The sequence below is a fragment of the Manis javanica genome, chromosome 12, assembly GCF_040802235.1.
Source record: "Manis javanica isolate MJ-LG chromosome 12, MJ_LKY, whole genome shotgun sequence".
NCBI lineage: Eukaryota > Metazoa > Chordata > Mammalia > Pholidota > Manidae > Manis > Manis javanica.
This window is the reverse complement of record NC_133167.1, coordinates 55,137,726-55,162,505: the sequence shown is the minus strand read 5'-3', so window position 1 is coordinate 55,162,505 and position 24,780 is coordinate 55,137,726. Positions and strand designations below refer to the sequence as shown.

Here is a 24,780-nt window from a genome sequence, read left to right as displayed (position 1 = left end):
AAACTTAATGAGCTAGTGATGATTCTGCAGGCAGAATGACAGTGGGTAATTTTAAACCTCGTGATCATAGACTACAATATTCTTTATTTGCTTTCTGAACTCATACCCTTTTTAAATGGGCATAAACATTTCTGAGGGACTTTCTAAATCAAATTTCCCTTGGAAATGAAAGCATATGATTCACTAACCTTTAAATTAATCCACAAGTTAAGGCTAGAGTAAGGTTGCCAATGTGAAAATTCCATCATATTGTATATTTCTCCAATGCTTGCTGCAAATTCAATAATATTTATATGTATTTTGCCTGTTGGTAATGAAATTGTTTCTAATTTATGTTCTGTGAAAAATGACATCTGCTTTTAATTGGGAAGTTCATTAAAAAATCAGACAAGTAAAACAAATTATTCACTGAGATGAAGAGAGAAGAACTGAAACACTAATGCAGGTGTCTGCCATTTGGAGACTCACTTAATCTCTGCCTTGAGACATTTCAGATGCAGAACCCACTTTACTTTTTAAATTACATGAAACATTATAGAAGAAACAAACTCTGCTTCATTTTATAGATTTTCCTTAGAATCATCAGAGATAATGTGAGCTGATTTTCTGAAGCAATGTGTTTTTTTGTAGTTTTACCATTTTTTCATACACTTTCCGTGAAGGAATTTGGGGATGTAATGGAAATGCAAGTAGCAGAATAATCAGCTGCTTTATATAGGTCAGTATGTGCTGCTGTGAGAAGATAATAGGTTAACAGTGCTGGTGAAACACTTAGAAAATATTTGGATAACCTAGAAACCATAATTACGTGAACTCGATATTGCTTAACACTCCCTGAAGCAGCTAAGAGATCTATAAGCAGCTCCTTTTATACTAAATAGTTGATAGAAGTGCTACTTCAGAGGCAATATTCTCATTTTTGAAAATGAACAATCAGAAATTTTAAATACTTGTCTTTCAATCATCAAATACCTGAGTAATGGGTCTAGGAATAAATGCAAACTGCAAAAAGAAATCAAGTTCTAAGCTCTGTCATGTCCACACCTTAAGAGACTCAAAGATTTATTTAGGCTTGCATCTTCTGAGGTCTTAAATGACCCAATTTCAACTCTATCACAATTTCTCTTTCATTCTTCTGCAGTTCTTTCATTACAAACTTTGTTATTCAAGCAGGGGTCCAGAGACCAACATCATCAACATAATACCGGAGCTTGTTAGAAATACAGACACTCAGGCCCTACCCGAGACCTGATTAATTAGAATCTATATCTTAAGATCCCCAGGTAATTCATGAGTACGTAATAGTTTGAGAAGCTCTGGTCTAGCATATACTGAAAGAATGGCTTTTTACAATTAGACAGATGAGCAAGAGACAAATGGGCAAAGAATATGAAAGGGGAAATTTGCAGATAATATGACCTTATATATAGAAAATCCTAAGGAATCCTCAAAAAAACTATCAGAGCTATTTAATTCTTCAGAGTCAAGGGCTACAAGAGCAACACAAAAAAAATCAGTTATATTTCTATAGGCTAACAACAAATAAGGAAATTATCCCTTATTCATAACAATGAAAAAGGACATTAAGAAAACAATTTCACTCACAATAGCATCAAAAAACAAATTAAATACTTAGGAATAAATTTAACCAAAGAAATGGAATACCCGTGTTCTGAAAATTATAAAGCACTGTTTAAAAAAAATTAAAGAAGACCTAAATAAATGGAAAGACATCCTGTCATCAGGAAAACTTATTATTATTATTATTAAGATGGTTATATTACCTTAAGTCAGCTGCAATACAATTCACCTCATCTTTTGAAGAAATGGAAAAGCTATGTGGAATTGCAAAGAACCCTGAATATCCAAAACAATCTTGGAAAAGAACAAAGTTAGAGAACTCACACTTCCAGATATCAAAATTTACTACAAAAGCTACAGTAGTCAAAGCAGTTTGTGTGGCACTGGCATCATTGGAACAGAAAAAAGGGTCCAGAAGTAAAGCCATACATCTGTGGTCAATTACTTTCACTACAGGTGCCAAGACCATTCAATGGGGAAAGAAGAATCTCTTAAATTGTTCTGGGACAGCTGGATAAGCCACATGTGAAAGAATTAAGCTGGACCCTCCTTCATATCATATATAAAAGGTAAGTCAAAATGGAACAAAACTAAATATAAGAGCTAATGCTATAAAATACTTAGAAAAACATAAGGGTAAATCTTGGATTTAGCAATGGTTTTGGTAATGGATTTATAGATATGATACCAAAAGCACAAGCAACAAAATTAAAAATAAATAGAACTTCATACAAATGGCCAGTGAACACATGAGAAGATCTTTGACATCATTGGTTATTTCGTTATGAGAGAAAAAGAAATAGAAAAAAATGAGACAGCGTTTCACACACACATTAGGATGACTATGTAAACTTTTTTTCAATATAAAAATAAGAGAAAAGAAGTTTTGGCAAGGGTATAGAGAAATTGAAACCCTTATACATTGCTGGTGTAAAGTGGTGCAGCTGCTGTGGAAAATAGTAGTGATTCTTCAATAAATTAAACAGAAATATCATATGACCCAGTGATTTGGCTCCTAGGCATATATTTAAAATAATTGAAAACAGTTGTTCACACAGAAACTTGTATGTGAATGTTCACAGTAGTAGTATTCACAAAAGCCAAAAGGTGGAAACAACCAAAGGTCCATCAGCTGGTAGGTGGATAAACAACATGTGGTGTAGTCATACAATGGAAAATTACTCAGCCATAAAAAGTAATGAGGTACTGACACATGCTACAATACTGAACTGTGAAATCATGCTAAGAGAAAAGGTCAGAAGGAAAAAGACCTCTTATTGTATGATTCCATTTGTATCACATATCCAGAATAGGTAAATCCATAGAGACAGAAAGCTGATTAATTGTCGGTGACTGCAGGGAGAAAGGAATGGATTGACTGTTTAACAGCTATGGTTAATGGTCATGAAAATGTTCTGGAACTAGATAGTGGTGATAGTTACATTACATTGTGAATTTATTAAATGTCACTAAAGGCAAATTTTATGTTATGTTTATTTTACCACCATTAAAAAAACACATATTATGTTGTAGTTATGTTGTATGAAGCATTGTATTAAGGACTGTAATATGAGGGCACGGTTAATCCTTACAACAACTATGTGAACTATATACAATTATTACCGTTTAATAAAAGAGAGAACCCTGGTCCAAATATACAAGAAATTTGCCCAAGAGTACATCAAAAGTAAGCAGAGAGCTAGGGTTTAACTCTATCCTCTGGGAGTGTATCATTCACTCCACTGCCATATTCTGAGATACTATGTGTTGTTGCCTCAAATGATACGTGATGTATCTACACAGCTTAATAACAAGCAATAATTAAAACATATATTTAAAATGGGGAAGTGCTTATGATATAATATTAATTGGAAAAATCACACTGCAAAACAACATTTACACAGTTTTGTATAGAAACACACATACAGTGCATGCATATAACCACAGTTTTGGGATACTCAGTTTTATGTATGTTTTATTATTTCCTTCCATTTGCATACCTGCCCACACATTATGGATGATTTTAATTTTTAGTTTTATGTATGTTCTAACTTTTCCAAAATGAGGACATATTATATAATCAGAATAAAACAATAAACATATTTTTAAAGAGCCACTTTCTTGTAGTGGTTCTATTGATGATAATTATGCATTTAAATTATTCAAATAAGCTTGCAAAAGATTCTGCTTTACTTCCTTATCTCATAGTTATAAATACTTTGTAACTTTCAGCTTGACTTGTTCCTCTGAATAAAGTTTCCAAGGGACATAAGCTCTGGTATTTTTCTTAAGATTTCCAAATAATATTATTTAAAGAAATTTGAGGCCAAGATCACAAATCCAATTTATGAAATCACTCAGTAACAACTGGAAAATATTTTCAGTGACTAGGAAAATTGGATTAGATGATGAATCATGGAAAATGGCTTAAATCTTGAAGCTGAGGAATGTAAATTCTACTATATTAGAACATTGAAGATGATGTTTCTATACACCATTTTCAGTTCACTTTTCTCCCAGTACCTCAAAGATTATTGTTAATCAAGGACTTTATAAACCATATATAGTCACTTATCGAAATCAAGGAGAATACAGACATACATAAAATATTTGGGAAAAGTCTCCAAGTCGGTGCCTCTTAAACTTTAGTGTCAATGCAAATCCTCTGGGGAAATTTGTTAAAATGCAAATTCTGACCCATTAGGTTTGGGGGGAGGAAGACGTCTGAGATTCTGCATTTCTTTTACTTCCAGATGCTGCTGCTATATTGTCTGGGAGCCACACTTTGAATAACAAGGCTATAAATCTCCTTAAGCCTTTAAAATGGGGATTTATAGCCTCTATCTCAAAAGACATCATGTCCCAAAAGCCACTCTCATTGAAACTGCAATAGTTTTCTCAGTAAATTTCCTACCTTCAATATTACTCTCTCCCATTCTTAACATTCTAATTGTTTCCGAGGTAATCTTAAAAAATGCAAATAAGTTTATGTTTCTGCTCCATTTGGATGGTACCTCACTGCCCATCATGTTTCAAACCCAAGTGCTTACAGGGGCTCACATAAATGTGAATGAGGTGAAGCAAAGATGGGAGGGGAGGTATGCAGTAAGGAATGGTGGGGGCTGTGGTAAACTGGAGTGTACATGCCTTTTCCAAAGGAAACAGAGAGTATTAGGCTCCAGCCAAGAGTTGCTGTGTCTATATGGAAAGGTGAACCTTATATTGCTAGGTCTTCTAGGTTTTAGAAGGAAAATCTGGATTTCTTTTTTGATAAAACCTTCAACATTTTAAGATTGGCAATGAAAGTTTTAAAAAATCTCCATGTTGCAAACAGAGTATATAGAACCTGTGGACACTGGATCTAGAGAGCAGCATTTTTTTCGAAGCTCCAGGTGATTCTAAGTGTGCACCAACTACCAAAGGCCTGAAATGAATCAAGGGTTGAAGCTGTAGAAGTGAGAGGATTGATTAATAGCTCATAGTGGTACAAAAATAACTTTAAATTCAAAACAGCCACAGAAATATTACTTAAACTTAAGCAGAGTCTCTTGAAAATACAGCTGCCATTGACCTTCTTCCCAGTGAGTTTCCTGATAAAATGAAGACTAACTCTTTGTACCAGAAGTACAAATTCAGCTGCCATAAACTCTCCCACTAGGAAACTTCCACCCAGGAACAAGACAGACTGCTCATTTCATCAGCAACAAAAAGCCCAACAGAAAATTCCATACTCTCTCATTGAGATCCTCAAAAAAACCCTTTAGTAACATTGATATATATAAACCATTACTTCTGGCTATTCCATGAGTTTTCCATTATTGGGAGCTCTGTGTGTGTATGAAAACAAACCTTGTCTTTACTCCTGTTAATCTGCCTACTGTTGGTTAATTTCTAGGCCCACAATCACTGGACACAATTTGGAGAGGAAAATTTTTCCTTTCGACAAAAGTACAGGTTGGTTCCTGAAGGCAATTCTTGTATGAACGTTATTTCTGATGTGTAGAGGAAGGAACGATTATGCCTCCTCAAAGGAGAAAAAACAAGGAAGTGGTTGTTTCCTTATTATTTTAATACATCTTACAACCAACTCTGAGTTCCAAAGTTTGAATTCAAGACTTGGGATATCAAATTGATAAATGATAGAATCTGAGTATTTAAAGTTCTTAATGACACAGTGCTTTGTACTGATCCACATCTGCTATTTCTTTATCTGTTACATATGTAAGAGGAAAACGTTTTGTCATATTTAGTAAAGAACCTAATTTATACCACTACTCATAGTAAAGGTTGTATTAAAAATCCTTTAGTTCATTTATTTCAACATGTTTTGAATAAGGTATCATATTTATTAAGAGTTATAGAAGTTTCTGTATTTCTTATTTGAATATATTCCAGCAAGAAAAGATAGAGGCATTTTCCAAGTTTATTTAGAAAGAACTTAACTGAGTAGACTTAGAAGAAATAGAGACTGCTGTTTGACTTAACTGCTGTTTGACTTAACTGTGGTGGGCATAAACACCTACTTTTTCTGTGTTACCAGATCATTTATATGAGTTTCATTAATGAATCCCTTAGCTTGAGGCTTTATTTCTGTGTTAAATCTCCTTTGAAAGGAACATTACCCCTTCCTCTCATACCCACACCCAAACAGAAGTCCTAAATACAATATGTTGACTCTTGTTCAAAGACATACAGCTTCGAAATCTTTCTCTAAGAACTAGGATTGAGACAGTTGAAAAACCACAGATGAAACTTATTTGAACTTTTATACCATAGATAGGAAAGGAAACAATATTTTTGGAGCCACTACTAAAATGTGTCTGCTTTTATATTTTCTAATAAAAATTTCATGGTTCCTCTTTACAGTTGAGGAAGGTGAGGGCCAGAGAGGTCAACTGTACCCAAGGTTACATAGTGAGTGACACAGTAAGGATTTGAACCAATTTTTTTTTCATGTAGATGCAACCCATTATAGCATTATAATCTATTTTTAGAAAATTTGCTAATCCAAGTAGGAAGAGGTTAGTAAAAGTAGATAAGGAAAACATCTAACCAGAAAAATTTGCTAGGTCCTTTCAGAAATCCTAACATTGTAAATAGGACTGGCTTCATGGGCAAGTGGTCTGCGTCATCACACAGGTCCCTGAGTTTAGAAGAACCCCATGCTTGGTTTAAAGCTCTGTGATTGTTGTATTGAAATCTTAATAATTTTCAAAGAGAGGCCTCCATAGTTTCAGTTTGCACTGAGTCCTACAACTTAGTTAGCTGGTCCTTCCTGTAAAGGCCAACAAAGTCAGAGTAAAGTTCACAGATAAGTTTATAGATACAGTTTTCTTTGAAGACCTAAAAGGTATGAGGGGCTCACAGCTGGAGAAGAATAAGGTTGGATGCCATAGTCAGGAGATATGCCAGCAGAGAACTTTCACAGTGTGATGCTTTCTCTCCTCACTTGTCTGGTCATTGCTTTCAATGTGCTTTTTCAGGATAGAAAATAATAGCCCCAAGCCCAATACCAGTCAGAGGGAAGAAACATCAGGATAGCACTGGAATCTGACAGGGTTGATAACTAATAAATGAGAGGTAAGTGACCTGACCTGTGCTTAAGGGTGCCCTCTCCAATTCTCACCTTGTGAGCTGGACCAAATATACTCCAGGGAAATGGATCTTGGAACAAAGCAGGGTTGAGAATCTAATCAGTGAGAGGTCACCTCCAAGGGGCCCCCCTCTTTGTATGTGTCTGGGGCAGAGGAGCAAACCAGAATGGTTGAGCCCTAATTGTAACAGCAGAGGCTTTCTGTACTTAGCACCCCCTCCCCAACTCATTCAGAAAAGGACAAGTTAGAGCATTAGCTTTCATACCTCCATACCTTAACAGTCAAAGTTGCTGATATCCCAAGGGAACAATAATAAACTCACAAGGAAAGATAATATCTGATGAGCATAAGCAACACAATGAAATACTTATATTACAGGATACAGAATTAATGCACTAGACAGATCAAAATTTAATATATGAATATAGTATAACTTAAAATGTAAGACAGAACATTAGACAGATGAAGCAGGAAAAAACAGTTATGGAGAAGAATCAGTGTGAGAGATTGGGCTTGAAAACTGTAATAGCTGAAGCGAAGAACTCAGCAGGAGGACTGAACAGCAGAAGGAGTGCGGCAGAAGAGTCAAGGAACTAGAGGATCAGATATTGGGCAGGATAAAGAAATGGGAGCAGTTAAATTATATTATAAAAGATAGAAGGAGGACATCAATAGCTCTGTAGCAGGACTCTGTAAAGTCATACCACATCTAGGAAGTACCAAAATGAAGAACACGAAGAACTCTATAAACTAGACCCAGTGCTGCTTGAAGAAACACAAATGAGATCTATGTCTCAATACCATTTAGGCAAATTGAAAACATATAACTCTCTCTATATATTTTAGGAATGGGAATGTGTCTAAAAATATATATTGAACCCATTAGCATGGGTACCTATGCGAAAAGGAATGTGAGGGGCATAGAGAATGAAGGGGAAATAGTAAAATAAACCAAGAGAATGGTCAACTCAGAGATTTATGAATTAAAGAGTTTGCATAGCTCCATTCTAAGGACTAAATAGTACTACATTCAGGATCTTAAAAGGAAGTAGATTGATTTGTCTGGAACATAATGGTGTTTCTAAGGAATGTTTACCCTTTTTTATAACATTGCTTTGATATTCATATCGTTTAGCTTCTCCACATAATCCTGGGAAAGAAGAAGAAAGCTGAAATCCCTGGTTTCAAACTATAGTACCAGGCTACAGTAATCACAACAGTATGGTACTGAAACAAAAATAGATACATAGATCAACAGAACAGAATAGAGAGCCCAGAAATAAACCCTCACTTACATGGTCAATTAATATATGACAAAGGAGGCAAGAATATACAGTGAGGAAAAGACAGTCCCCTTAATAAATGGTATTGAGAAAACTGGGCAGCCACAGTGTCTTACACCATATGCAAAAATAATCTAAAAAAGGATTAAAGAACTAAATATAGGGCCCAAAACCATAAAAATCTTATGAGAAAACAGACAATAAACTCTTGAAAATTAGCAATAATAATTTTTTATAGATATGTCTCTCCAGGCAAGAGAAACAAAGGCAAAACAGATAAATGGTACTACATCAAGCTAAAAAGATTCTTCACAGCAAAGGAAATCATCAACAAAATGAAAAGCCAATCTACTAAGTGGGAGAAGATATTTGCAAATGATACATCCAATAAGGGTTAACGTCCAAAATATATAAAGAACTCATGTAACTCAATACCAAAATAATAATGATGATAATAATAATAATGACTTAGTTATAAAATGGGAAGAGCACCTGAATAGACATTTTTCCAAAGACTTACAAATAGCCAACAGACACATGAAAAGATGCGCCATACTACACAGATCATCAGGAAATGCAGATCAAAATCACTTCATACCGGTCAGAGTGGCTAATATCAAAACAAGAAATATTAAGTGTTGGAAAGAATGTGGAAAAAAGGGAACACTCATACACCATTGTTGAGAATGTAAATTGGAGCAGCCATTATGGAAAATAGTATGGAGGTTTCTCAAAATCTAAACATAGACATACTACTGACCTAGTAACTCCACTTCAGGAATTTACCTGAAGAAAACAAAATCACTGGTTTGAAAAGGCATATGCACTCCTATGTTTATTGTAGCATTATTTATAACAGCCCAGATACAGAAACAGCCTATGGGTCCCTCAATAGATGAATGTAAGAAGAGGTACATATATACAATGGGATATTACTCAGCCATGAAAAAGAAAGAAATCTTTCCCTTTGTGACAATACAGATGACTTAGAGGGTATTACACTAAGTAAAATAAGTCAGATGGAGAAAGACAAATACCACATGCTTTCCTTTACATGTAGAAACAAAACAAACAGAATAAAACAGAAATAGACTCATCAACACAGAGAATAGACTGGTGGTTGTCATAGGAGAGTTATGGTAGAGGGATGGGTGAAAATACATATTAAAAATTTATTTTTTTAAATCCTTTACTTTTGCAACATAGGGATAAAGATGGAAAGAATATCTGTTTTTCTATTTATGCCTATCAGAGCTACAAATGTGAACTGTAAATTATGACAGAAACTTTGCCCTAAGAAAAATATTTTCTTATACGTTAACAAATATTCTACTCCAAACTGTCCTCAGGGCTGTGAGAAACTGTAAGTTCACAGGTACATTGAATGTAACCCCAAAGTATATCTAAATTATGTGGATATACCATTTTTGTTTGTTCATTTTAAAGGAAGCAACTGTGCTATGCAATTTGGGTCATCTCTTGTGCTTATTTAGTAAGAACACAGAAAATAAATTGCTGTATAACATCAATGAAAAAAATTAATTTCCTAAACAGACACACCAAATGCTGAAAAATTATGAACAACTTAAAAAATGGTCAGTTATAACGGCCTTTTGTGACTGCATCTTTTATCAGCCAGGCAAACATTCAAACCAAGCTATTTGAATAGCTATATATACCACAGTTATTAAAAAGAAGCAAAAGCCAAACAAAACCATCATGATGCCTATGAGATTTCAGTCTAGATAATTGCAGTCTGCTGCCTTCCCTTCCCGGCTTCCCATCCAAGCCTCCTCCATCCAAACATGTAAATACTTACTTGTTTTATCTTCCTTATTTTCAACCATTATCTAGTAGGACCGACTGTCTACCAGAACTTCATGACTTTGCTGTATCTTCAACAATCACCCAAGATATTAGTAACAGAAAGTTCTCTAAGTCTTGTTACTGATTGAAGTATTCATTCTTCCTACTCAGTCTACTACAAATGGACTTTTGTTTTCTCACAGATCAAAATGGAGCATCTGTAGAGAACTTTGGCAAGTATTTATAGATTCCACATACATAAGTTGGTCAATTTCCAAATAACAAGGCGATGGAGACAGGACCACTTCGCTGTGCTGGCTGCTCCGCTCATTGCCTTGGGCACTTAGTGGTTCCATTTTGTATGTTCCACACAATTGGTTGACTATTGGAAAGCTGTTATGTTTTTATAAAACTAAGAAATGTGAAGCAAGTTAAGGAACTAGAGAAATATAAATGAGAACAGCAAACTGTACCTGGAAATCATAAAAATATAACATAATGAGACCTCAGTGTAGAAAAATTTTTTAGAAAGCTAGCAGACAATATATAGATAGAGTGTTAAAGAGGCTGGGCCTCAGAGTTGGAGAAGACCTGAAATCAAATTCCAGCTCTGCCACTGACAAGATACATTACACTGGTGATGCTACTTTGCATCTCCAAGCTTGATCTTTAAAGTGAGGAAAATAATACCTACATCTTAGAGATTTTGTGATAATTTAGATAATGCATCTCTTATACTTAACACAGTGTCTGAGACATAGTAACTATTCAAAAACAGTCATTATTATTCTAGAAGTCCAGCCAGTGGATAGTGGTATTAGAAAATACTCTATCAGTATATTTTCTGTTTAAATAGAAGATTATTTAGAGTTTTTAGTATTCCCTTAAGTTACTTATAGAAGCATATTCAAGAGAAGTAGATGCATTTTTCAACTATTTTGTAATGTGTCTCTTACCTTTGCTTTTATTATCAGTTTCTCATGTTCACAGATTAGCTCCTCGTTGTCTGAGAGTGATAAACCTAGACTTTGTTCCTGTAAGTCTCTCATGGTTTTCTGAAACCAGCAAGAAACCTAGGTAAAGTAACAAAGAGATCAAATTTCAAATGATTAGAATAAGTGAGTAAAAATTCAGAAATATTTTCCTAATCTTTCAAAATTAAAGCACCTTCAATTTCTCTTTATGTGAACTCATCTCGTGTACTAAATTAATATGATCAGGTTTTTATTTTTTCTTCATTACAGTCTCTACATGCTTAAAAGGAAAAAGCAAAATAATCCCTAAAAGCGTGAAAACAAGGTATCAGTTCAGCAGATTATATGGCATTAAGAAAATAATTCAAACCCTCCTAACAAATAAGAACAGAAATGGATTCCCACGCAGCCCAGAAATCATGGATTCTTTCTTTCCTGGATAGGAATATGAATCTGAGTATAGTTACGTAGAATATTTAGTTTGCCGCAACTGTTGGCAATATGTATTCAGAGAAGTAATGGAGAAGTTATTAAAATTCCATTGATATTATAAATGTATAACGGCATGATTTACATTAATTTAGACTTGATTTACAATATGTGCCTTACACAGCGTTAACACAACAAATAGCAAACGACTTGAAAGAAACTGTTCATTTTAAAATGATGTAAGCTGACATGGGATAGATGACCTGAAGCTCCTGGATATAAATTCCTTATCCCAATTAAAGGAAAAAGGCTTAGATTTTTACTCTGAAATACTACAAGTGTTATCCTCTGATCACAGCATCCCTACTGATTCCTGAGAGCCCACTACATGCTGGACAGTTTGCTGGGTGCTTTGAGGCATCATCTCTATTTCTCTCAACACATTAAAACAAATATGACATCACCATTGTAGAGATGACAAAAAATCAAATAGCTTATCAGAGCCATGTTGTAAATGGCCAGAATTTGTCACCAAACCTACATTATTGCAAAATCCATCCCCTTTCCACTGTGTCCTGCTGCCATCCTTGGGTAACCTAAAGTCTCACAGCCCTGGTCATTAGGGTGTTCTATTTCGAACCTGAAAAATTAATTCCAGCAGCCCATTCAAAATAGTGAGCACAGCTCAGGCATTTTACTATGTCTTTCTCCAGCCCGGCTTGTGTTGCCTGCAATAGCTTCAGAATTTCTCTGAACTCCTATCATATGGAGAAATGTGCGAAGCAGGTGGCCAAGGAGAAAGCTAGGTTAGTCCTGAAGCTCCACACAATAAATGTATGTAACACACACACACACACACACACACACACACACACACACACACACACACACACACACACTACACAGTAGTCATGTTAGTGATTTTCTAGGACATTCTATTACCATTACAGGGTTGATATCACAAAACTGCTTATGAGATCAAATGGTCTCTACCAACTATACAGATGCATAGCATTTTCCAACATGGAATTGGCAGTAAAATATAGGGCAAGAGGGTTTCTCCAGCTTTCTGGAAATCTTTGTTAACCAGCATTGTAGGCTACCATCAGTGCTAAGAAAAGAATAATGATAACCCTGTAGCAGCTTTCATGTGAAATATGCTTCATTTTCTTCAGAATATTTGGTAGTCTGGGCATAATATACACATTAGTCAGTCCCCATATCTAAAGTATTGTGTTTATTTATAATTATTTGAGGACAGTCTGTCTTTCTGGTTTCCCAGTTAGAAGTAAATGATAAGTATAATTTTCATATTTGAATCCAAAGAGAATATTGTATCAGGAGCTCTACAATATATTCATTAACTTAAGTTCTAAAAAAATAATTTCTCACAAAAGATGTGGTGAGTCCATATAAAATGCAACTAGAGGAATGATTTAAAAGTTTCATCAAAGAAAAATGGATCATGAATATATAACTAACTTTCAGAAAGCACTTATTTTATTAAGTACTAAGAGGGAGTATTATTTATTCTTAAAGTGGGAGGAACTCAGAAATCTCAGGAATGCTTTAATAGGAAATGTTAATATAGAATCTGAGTGAATAAAAAATGAGTGCAAACAGGTGTTCACTAATCTCTAAAAACAGGTGAGAAGCCTGAACCCTCAGATAATCCTGTTCAATTTGTGAGTCAAAGACTTGTCATCTAGCACATGCCAGCAGTGATGAAAGCTGGGAAGGAGTAGTGGTTTTGGTTTTTAAAAGGTATCTACTGACCTCATCTCCTAGATTTGGCAAATATTATTTCAACCCGAAAGGATATTATTCCTATACTACTCCCTATAAAAGAATGTAGCTAAAGATCTATGGCAGTATTCTATATATTCTTATCATAGATGTCCTGAGAAAGCATGCTGACTCTGTAGATCTATACATTTTTATTACTGAATGCACTCCGGGAAGAAGCATAAAATCAAGTTGGCATAAAACTCAGAAGTAAGTAGTACATCGAAAGGGTGTTACATTTCATCATGAGGCATTCACAAACAAAAGCAGCCACTTAGATTTGATTTACTATGTATGCTGTGGGAATGCACATAGCATAGGTTCTCAGAGTACTTCTGGTGTGCAAGCACAACACCCTAAATAACTGAGAACATGTCAATCATAATACTCTACCACCTAGTATATCGATCATTGTGTCCCTCAAGTAGATACTGCAGACAGCTGCATAGATATTCCAAGAGCATTTTTTATAGGGTTTAAATTATATCAGCTACTGTTCAAAAACCTGAGTGATAAGTAAAGTAAATCATTCATCGGGACATTCTGTAGAACATGGTCCTTGCAAAAGTCTGAAAACATGAGCCAAAGGTTGGGGGTGTGTGGAAAGGAAGGAAGAATAACAGCATTCATAGTGTACACTGGAAATCAGTTCTGGGCAATGATATATTAAGGGGGGAAATGAGAAAGTTTTTCAGTTTCTACCTTTCAGATTGACCTAAATGATGTGTCATTGTCATCCCACTAATTTCACATAACATTCTAGGTACTTAGTGCCCAGAGGAGGTAGAACTAAGGTGGAGAGGGAGTGAGGACTATCTTTCTTTTGACAGGGAGGAGGAGCACCTGTCAAAGGCTGAAGGAAGACAGAGAGAAAGCGAGGGGAAGTCTCCAAAGATGCAAAGAAGGAGTAATCAAGGGTGTTCAGTGAAAACCAAGAGCTGTCGTGGAAGTTAAAGAGAGGTGCTAGGAAAGCTCAGATAGTGCAGACCTGAACTGACCTGCACCATCCACAGTGGTAGCCACTAACCACATATGGTTCTTGAGTACTTGGAATGTGCTAAGTCCAAATTGAGATTTGCTCTAAGTATAAAACAAACAGCAGATTTCATATACTTAGCATGAAAAACAACGAAAATATCTTATAAAAATGTTCATATTGATTAAATATGAAATACTATTTTAGATACGTTGAGTTAAACAAAATGCATTATTACTTTTCATTTCCTATGTGACATTTTTACTGTGGCAGCTACTAGAAAACTTAAAATCATGTATGTGGTTTGAATTATATTTTTCTTGGATGATTCTGCAATTCAAAGATATTCAGAATATCCTTATTGGTTAAATGTAGATCTAATGACTGAGTTTAATTAAGGGCAAATTAAAATAGCAAAGTCAAGAGAATGGTGGGATGAGGTATCAGTTGGTAAATATTTATGACTGCTGAGTAGGGGGTCAGGAAGTAGAATTTATGATACTTTTAAAGGAGTTTATTGGTTAAGTAAAGGAAGAATCTAATGAATGACTTTAAGGAAAACAGGTAAAAAGGGTTTCTCCACCTTTCCTTATCTTTATTTGATCAGATGAGACATAAGCATGTTTTGCAGGCACAGGGAACTGGAGATGCATGAAGGAGAATAGATGCAGGAATGTACTAGGAGAAATGGGATGGGTGGAAGACAGCACAATTAAAAGTATTAGCTTTGGGCAAGGAAGGACTAGGTTTTGCTTTTTGGACAACCCATCCTTACCTCAGCCTTGTCATAGGCAAAATTGTTATTTTATAAACAGCTTCACAGATAATCTATCTCCCTGTTTAGAATAATGACCCCATGTATTTAATTATTCTGATTTGTTTTAACATGTCATTACTCTTCTCCTATTTTCATTGCAAGAAAAATGACACTGAGGACTTCTTCCCTTCCCAGGACCAATTTCAACTCTTGTTTGAGTTTAGGTAGGCTTGTTACTTCCAGTTACTTAATGGTAGAAAGATGTTAGTCCAATGGGCAAAATCTGTACAGTAGATGTCTCTGGACCTACATTTTATTTCTATCATCACCTCTGATTCATTTGGGGAATCTTTCCAGCAGTGGAATAAAGTCTTTTTTCAAGAACGTAAACAGAGACCAGCCCAGTGTCCCAGCAATGTGCATCTCTGCCACAAACATCTGAGGCATGGTTTTCCCAATATAACTTAGGGTTCCACCCTAGGTGATCTGGAGCCAATTATATTCAATCTGTATGTGTGTGTGTGTGTATGAGAGAAGGACAGACAGAGATAGAGAGACTGAGAGACAGGGAGACAGAGAAACATTACAGGGCTAACTTAAGAGTGGGACCAGAGCTTGACATTTTCACATTACTATCCCATAGTTGCTAGCTCATGCGCCAAATGGATTTCATATGGAAGCTTTGGCCTAAAACCCTGCTTGTTGGGAAAAATAAGAGTCAGAAACTACCACATTGACAGGATAAATAACTGTTAAATTAAAAGGATGTTTTCATCTTTCCAAAGCATGCTGTTTATTCTGTTTGCTGATGAATCTCCCAACAAAAAGCATTAAAATTAATTGGGCCCTTTTGCCTCTCTTTTGGGATCATGAGAATGAGGAAAAAGGAGAATATGAGTCCCACTCCTTGGACAGTTTAGGGTGGCAGCAGTGTTGAGGAGAAAAGGAGAGCCAACAATCTCCAGCACCAGGGCAGGGAAGAAAAAGAGCAGAGCTCTGGGTGCTGGGAAGGGATAACACAGGCAGCCCCGGAGCTCAGCAGACACTCCTGTAACAACAGCTGACCCTGTGACTCAGTGGAGGGATGCAAGGGTCAGGGAGCAATGCAGAGCCTTTCCCAGGGGCACACATATCCCAGCTTTGTCGTCAGTCCTATCACTGCTGAGAAAAAATGTAGTCACAGTGTGTGTCTCTCAAACATCCTAGTAACTAACTTGAGAGCTTAAATAACTCTGCTTAATTAAAATGTTGTTAAACCATCAGCCCAGTTGAACAGTGTACAGAGGTGACAAATCTTAATGAAAATGTAATTAACTATAATAAGTATAAATGAGCTAAAGAAATAGCTAAAGTATAAATAAAGTTAGGGAGAGGAAAACTGAATTCTAACTTTATCTTACCAATAAAGTTGACCTTTTGAATAAACTTGGCTAGACACCAAGTCATGAAATGGCAATTACTTCCCCTCTACATAGTAACATTTTAGAAAGCTAAGATTAGCTTGTGATTTAGAAACATTGGAATGGGGTCTGGCCAATGTGTAGGATCTTATGTGCCAGTGATTATCTAGTAAACTCAGAAAGTGACCATCAATATATACAGTAATACGGTGAACATTTAAACATTTACTGAGTACTTACCAAAGGCCAACTATACTCTAAGAATTTTTACATAAATAATGTTTATCTTTACAGCAAATCTATAGATAGATACTATTGTTATTGCCATTTTACAGAAAAGTAAAGGCACAGAGGCCAAGTCAATTGTCCACAGTCACATAATTAGTAACCTTAAAAGCTAGAATTGATATCCACATCATTGGCACTGAAGTCCCAATGTAACGACCTTTGACATGCAGTGTCACTGAAAGCAGTGATGGTCAGCCTGGGTTCTTATTAGCAAGTATTCTATTTCAAATTGCTTTCAAAATCACATGCTTCTCCTACACTTCAAGATAGTCTGTATTTACTGCTGGCATGTCTTAGAAGGAATTCTGGAGACAGCTTATGTGCTATAATGAAATTCTGTGAGAAATTTCAATCTAAGAGTGGTTAGAAAGTCATATATATCTGTTACTGCTGTGCTACAGGATACAAGTATCACCAAAATAATTCAACCCTTATTTGGTCTGACGCCAGTCAATGTTAGAAAGCTACATTCAAAGAAAAATTATCACCACCAAATCCTTACTGTCTGTTAGCCATTTAGCGAGGCACTTTTATGTTATCTCATATTAATATAAGCTGGTTGATCATTCAACTTCTAAATCCTAGTTAGAAGGTAGCATCATGTGAAGGAGAATATATATGCATATGCACACACAACAGTTTACAGCTACCCACCAAGCACAAGACTGGTGCCCTGAGGTTGTGCTTATATATGTCATCTCTGATATCTTTTAATTGCCTATTGACAAGAAATGATTACATATGGTTACATGATTATGACACATTACTCAAATTATGAAGCATTTCAAATATGAATTCTATTACCCTTTTCTGCCCTGCAAAGATGTGAATTTTATAAGTATATGTGATCTGGGTAGTAAAAAGAGAATATCTGTCCTTATGTCTTACTTACTTCTCTAAGATGTCCTTGACACTCTCTTGTATAAAGAGATCATGAATAACCTAGTTTTAATTTATTTGTTTGTCTCACTTATGCCTGATTGGAGCAATTGAGAAGAATTACATTCATAAATCTTCTTGCCAAGATAATTAATTATGCACAAAATACTCCAAGCTGCTTCTGATTTTCATTAATGAAGCAGATTATCTGCAAAGTAAGATGATGCTGGAGTTGGGGGAAAAGGTCAGCTGCTTATCTTTAAATGTAAAACAATTGTACATTTTTACATCTGAAAAACAATGATAGAGAGAACATGCTATGATTATGTTTATCAGACTAGCACATCCCAGTTAAGATAGAAAAGTATGTGGTTTTCATTTGCCTTTTTCTTTTACAGGGTTTCAATGCTTCCTCAGAAAGATAGTTTGATCACTTCAACATTATTCCACTTTATACAAATTAATTTTTTAAATAGAGTGTTCTTTCTTTGTTAAGAGAAAAGGTTTTCATCTGCTTTTTTCCCCCTGTGATTTATATAAATCTTAAGTTGCCATCATTCTGGTCACTTAATTTCTTTTCTAAAGGAGAATTAGCTGAACTATTAATACTTTAAAAGCATTAGACCTCAAGCACTTAGAAGCTGAGAAGTGCTAAATGCATTTTTTAAACCACCCTTAAGAGAGAAGAGGCATCCAATATTCAGACATTCACATTATTATTCATCAGTAATATTTGGTCTAACTCTCCACTTAATTTTTCTTTTTCTTAAGTGCTTAAAATGATTGACAAAGCTGGTATTTTATTAATGTAAGGTTTTTAGAGCTCCCATGCTCCCTTAAAGTTAGCACAGAACTGACATAACACCTTTGCCCTTCAATGAAACATATGCCTTTGTATCAACACATGGTTCCACAACATTCAAGGACTATCATGTAATCGTCCAAGAACATGATAGTCCTAGAAACCAAACAACTATCTAACAGAGTCACACCTACTTTGGTGTCCCTGCTGCTATTCTTCGCCATGGCATCAACAAAAGTTTTAAACAGAACATTTGGGAAAACTTAAAATCTTAGGTAAGATAATTATGCTTGTATTGATCTGGATTTTTAAATATTCTTTGTTCACATAATTATTAACACAAATAAGCATTAATTATTATTTATAATACTGAGACACTGGAGAGACTATTTCCTCATCAATAAGTTATTGTTTAAATTGTGCTATATTCAAATAGTGAAATACTACATTAAAATGATTTATTGTACTTTAGATTCAAGACATGCTATGATTTGTTCAATTTAATAAAAGTCAAATAATGCAGTATATAAAGATTAATTCCACTACTTTTTGTTTGCTCAGTTATTTCTTAAATGTGTGCATGCCTGTGGGTGTGTTCATACTTGTACAAAGGTCTGCAAGGTGGAAGTATGCCAAATGCTAATAGTAATTCCCCGTATGGATAGTGATATCTACATTTTAACAAATAAGTCACAAGCAGAAAAAGGCAACTATCTCTTTGTTTTAACTATTAATTGAGTAACCATTGAATAAGAGTGGCTGTTAAGATCATAAAAATGACTTTTATTTGATTACACATTTTAAACTCAAGAGAAATAATGAAATTAACCTCTAATGCAAGACCAATTTTTACTTGAGCATGGTGGTGGGGGAGTAGGAGTATGGGGAGGGAGGTGTAGGTAATGTGTTTGGCCTTCATTGTCCTTTTAAGACAGGATGACAAGAAATGCTAGTATCAGCACAGGAGTGACCATGTGCCAGGTACTGTTCTCAGCACTTGGCATAATAATCGCTTGATGATCCTAAAAACACTGAGATAATTACTAGTGTATCTTCATTTTGTAGAAAACTGAGCCTCAGGGAGGTTAAATAATTGCTGTTACTCAACTACTGAGTGGTAGAGCTGGGATCTGAACCCAGCCAGCAGTCTGGCCCCAGGATCTGTGTTCTTGAATGCACTAAGAGGCAATAGTCACTTTGAGTAATTGCTCCAGCTTCTGTCACTGGAATTAACAAGAGAAAATCTAACAAGGTGTTTTAAGATTAAGTGACTAAATTTGGTATTTAAGGAAACGACTATAAGACTATCTTATTTGTTGACCAATTTTATTAAAAATATTTATTTTCATTGTTATTTTTAAGTTGATTGGATCAAGACTGTCAGGAACAGAGTCCAACTGAAAGCCTAGGTCTCTAACCCACAAACGTGCATCCCTAAAGCCTTACTATACTTATAGAGTCTCTGACAATTCAACAGTATGAAGAGATTTTGACATGAATAACAACAGTAGTGCTAAACCCAGGGGAAAGAATACAGACCAAATGAGAAAGAATTTGTAAGTTGTAAGGCTTAATCAAAGACAGGGAAGAGAAGAAACTAATATTTATTAAGTACCTCTTAAAATGTTAGACATTGTGCTACATGTTTTACATGTTATTTCATTTAATCCTTAAAGCAAGTATGAATTGAGTATTATATTTCCAATTTAATAAGGATTAGACCCATTTAAAAAAACAAGATAACATTACATGCCTGTCAGAATAGCCAAAGTCCAAGACAACAATACACCAAATGCTGGCAAGGCTATGGAGCAACAGCAACTGTTTGGTATTGCTGATGGTAATATAAAATGGTACAGCCATTTTGGAAAATGGTTTCGTAAATTCTTATAAACATACTCTTACTATATATGCTCTAGCAATTGTGGTATTTACCCCAATTAATTAAAAACCTCTATCTACACAAAAACCCACACACAGATGCATACAGAAAGTTCATTCATAATTGGCAAAATTTGGAAGCAACCAAGCTGTCCTTCAGTAAGTGAAGGGATAACTAAACTGTGATATATCCAGAGAATGGAATATTATTTAGTGCTAAAAAGAAATGAGTTATCAAGCCATGAAAAGACATGGAAGAATCTTAACTGCATATTACTAAGTGAAAAAAACAATCTGAAAAGGCTATATACTATATGATTCCAACTACATAACATTCTAAAAAGGCAAAATTGTGGAGACAGTAAAAAGATCGGTGGCTGCCAAGGTTTGGGTGAAAGATGAATGAATAGGCAGAACATAAAGGATTCTTAGGGCAGTGAAATTACTCTGTGTGCTTGGGTGGATGGATGACATACATTTGCTGAGTCCCATAGAATATACTGCACCAAGAGTGGACCCTAATAGAAACTCTGGATTTGGCGGGATGAGCGTGATGTACTAGATTGACAACCCATTGACAGTGGGGTTGTACATGCATGGAAACAGAGGGTACTCTGTACTTCTCACTCAGTTTTACCACGAATTTAAAACTGTTCTAAAAAATAAGGCATATTTTTTAAAAGCACTGCCCAAAAAAGCACATACTTACCCCCAAAAGAAAAGACCCCATAACTTAGATAACTCAAGTCAGAAACTTTCTGCATTACTTTCCTTTAGTTATTATCAAGCCATCTTTCTGCTTTCCAGAGTTGGCAAGGTACTGAGAATTCCCTTAAGTATGTGACTGGGTTAGAATATTTATTTTGGATGTAGAAGACTAGAGGCAGGGGTTTGGGGCTATGAACTCAGTGAGACAGAAAACAGGTAGGTTTCTTTACGATGACAGCAGCTCTGGGAACTTGGTACGAGGGTGGGACTGGGATGAGAAAGAGAGAGAGAGAGAGAAAACAGGAGTGTCATAATGGACCCACTTATGCTAGGAGGGACAAGGAACTTTGGAAACAGTTGTATGATAAACAATTTTGATTCTTGTCCTTAATGTTAATTCTCTGTTATGCCAGAATCATCAGTAAAACTCTATTGCATTGGACAATGGTATTCCACGTAATGAGCATGTGAAGGTGGGGCGGACATAGAACTAAAATGGGGAGGGGTTGGCGTGGGCGGCAAAGCACAGTAGAAGCAGGACAGCAGCGGGCAATAGTCAAGGCTAATGGGCTAAAAGCCGATGTGGCTTAGAAAGTGTGTGGTGACTTGGACAGGCAGGCAATAAAATGCAAGCAGAATAGATGGCTGGAGGCGTCTGCATTTTGATCTCTGCTCTGTGCTATCTCCTCAGAGAAGCCTGCTATGATTAAAAGTAGACCAACACAAGGCAAAATTCACTGACCTCTTTGATTTTTCTCTATAGTACTTAGCACTTGTATTTGTCTTTCTCATTATGCCAGAACAGGGGTTCTCATGGGCTGATTTTGACACCCAGGGGATATTTGGCAGTGTCTAGAGATATTTTTGGTTGTCACAGTTGAAGGATGTTCTCTACTGGCATCTAGTGGGTAGAGGTCAGAGGGGCTACTTAACATCCTAGAGTGCCCAGGACAGCCCTGCTAAATGCTAGCACCAAATACCAAGAGTGCTGAGGTTGAGAAACTGCACTAGAAAGAAAATTCCTAGAGGAAAAAACTGTCTGTGTGTTGTATATTTATTATAGTATTTATAATAGGACCTGATACACAGTAGGCACTCAGTAAATGTTAGTTGAAAGGTTGATCATCATTTAAGTCCTCATTTTTCTAACTTGAAATAAGAACCGGTTTCATCTGGCCCCATATTTGCTCCCAGCTATATATCTGTCTCTACAATTTGCAAAAGAGCAATAATTTAAAACATGTGAATGCATCCAGACCAGGAGAGCTCCTTCCACATGATTTCTCCCTGAAAATTCCCTCTACTTAGTCTATACAGATTTAAGCATGGGATTGGGACAGTTAGAAATACTGAAATAAACAAATATTCCACCTATTTGAGTTGGGGTTTGCAAAGAGAGTTCTACCCACTCATACCCTAAGTGACTGGGACAGAAGGAAAGCATAGCAATCATACTGATAACTGATCAGAGCTGTGCCTGCAGACTGGGTAATAAACTCTAACAAGCCTGAAAGCTCATCAACCTCTAAATGCAAAGCCCTCTAACCACTGAGCATCCAGCACCAGAACACTTTTCTAAGAACTTCATCCCTATTTTGCATGACAGACTACTTTACTGACATCAGTGGTAATCTAATACAATTTAGCACCATCATGCCTCTCCAGCTTTCAAGAAAATTGCAATTAACATTTCAGAATTTCAAAGAAATGTGTCTAAAAGTACTGACCTAGAAGGAAGTGAGAGAGTTCAACACAGAATACTGTTATTTCAAAAATGCCCAGAGATATTCTTCCATTTGTAAAATCAATATTATAACAAGAGGAAATAAAAATCTTAGTTTCTTTTTTTATTTACATGGGAAAACAACATGGCAGTTTGGACCAAAAGCCAAAGAATTTGACCATGATGACTGAGAAACTGTCCCAGGAAATAGCTAGTCCACATAAACACCAAAGTTCAATCACTGAGGCCAAGTTATCATCAACGCCCCTTTGGGTTACCTGATTCTCTTGCTGGTCCCACTGGCATATCTGCAGAACCTGAGCCAGCTCCTGATGCTGCTGCTTCAGGTACTTGTCTAGTTGCCGTCTCCTGTCTTGGAGAAGTTCAAGAAGGTTGTCGATCTTCAGACAGCTGCTATGAGCTTCCTGAATCAGCTTGGGATTCACATTAGGTCCATCACACTTGAATTTTTCTATGAAGTCAGTGAGTTGTTGACTTTTGTTTAAAAGGGCTAGAGATCGTTCTAAGAGTTCTGGAAGAAAAAATTAGAAAAAAAAAAAGAATAGTGATATGAGCAAGTTTTTACATAGTAATGTTCGACCTCTTCATATAATTTAAAATACATGTAACCTTTATATTAACAATAAGTTATGCTGCAAAGAACCCAAATGTGTAAACAAAAAATGCCTGCAATACAACTAGTCATATAACTGCCATATAATTATATAATTCGGCCAAAGACGTGCTATCACGTTAACCACCAAATGATAGGAGACTGAAGTTCATTAATGGCATAATTCAGTGTAGAAAGTGGTAGAGAGTGGGACTTGAGCATTGGTTCAGTTTTAGTGGTATGATGCTGGTTAAGGTGCCTGCTCTCTGTGGAGTGGCCTAGACTTTGGGGTAACTGGACTAAATCGGAGGTTTAAAGGCTAATGCCTGCAGTGAGCAAACAAGAACAGAATATGGTACCAAGTGCCCAGGTGCCTGGGGCTCTGGCCAAGTGGAAAACGCTTGCTCAGTCTGACACAGTCAGCTGCCGCCCAGTTCTTACCAGCTGTTGACATGAAGGAATATGGGTTCAGTGTTGATGGAGCTTCCAATTTATTAAGGAATTATAAACACAGACTTTTATATGAAAGCTTCTGATTTTAAATGTTTTGTAATCCATTTTTTAAAATTAAAAATTACTGAAAGATAAATAAAACATATCTGTCTGCCAAACAGGCCACCAAAGTTTGTGATCTCTGGAGTAAATAGAATTGCAGATTTGGGTAACATCTTGTAGAAATGGGAGTTTAAGCCTGAAAATTAAAGGATTCCCCAAGGGAGAAAGTATAGAAAGAGGAGTTGAGAGCAGCATTTTGAGGAGAACTCACATTTGGAGAACAACTGTAAGAGCAGTTGGGGGACTGTCTACTTTCCACAAGCTGGAAATCTGGGAGTCATGCATGATATTCCTGTCCCCAATTCCATCATTATCAAGACCTGTCAATTTCACCCTCTAATTCCTACATTGTCTACTTCTCTCCATCCCCACTACAGAAAACACCATCCATTGCCTGGATCTGCACTATCTTCTCCTAATAGTATTCTCTCTCCAATCCATTCATCCATTCTCCACATAATCAGCTAGAAAGTTCTTTCCTAAACACACCGTCTGTCTGTCCCTCTCTCTCTCTCTCTCTCTCTCTCTCTCACACACACACACACACACACACATACACACACACACACACACACACACAATAGTGGCTTCCCATTGCCTTAGAATTAAGGACAGGCTCCTTAACCTGATTTACCAGGTCTAGCACGAATGATCTGGTCCCTATCTTCCCTTTTAGATTGTCTCAATCTCTTTATCCTTCATCGCTATATACTCCCTCCTGCCCCAGAAATTTTCACTGTGTCCTC

General features: G+C 36.0%; 1 protein-coding gene across 4 annotated transcripts in view; it reads right to left on the bottom strand.

Annotated features, from left to right (window-relative positions):
* The window catches only part of CCDC141 (coiled-coil domain containing 141), a 176,451-nt gene that overhangs the window by 94,486 nt on the left and 57,185 nt on the right, over positions 1-24,780 (bottom strand). For all 4 annotated transcript variants that reach the window (XM_073218601.1, XM_037000310.2, XM_037000309.2 and 1 more), the window contains exons 5-6: positions 23,145-23,398; positions 11,221-11,337 (exon numbers count right to left, since the gene is read on the bottom strand). In XM_073218601.1, the coding sequence (XP_073074702.1) occupies positions 11,221-11,337; positions 23,145-23,398 (371 nt within the window). The remainder of the gene's footprint in view (positions 1-11,220; positions 11,338-23,144; positions 23,399-24,780) is intronic.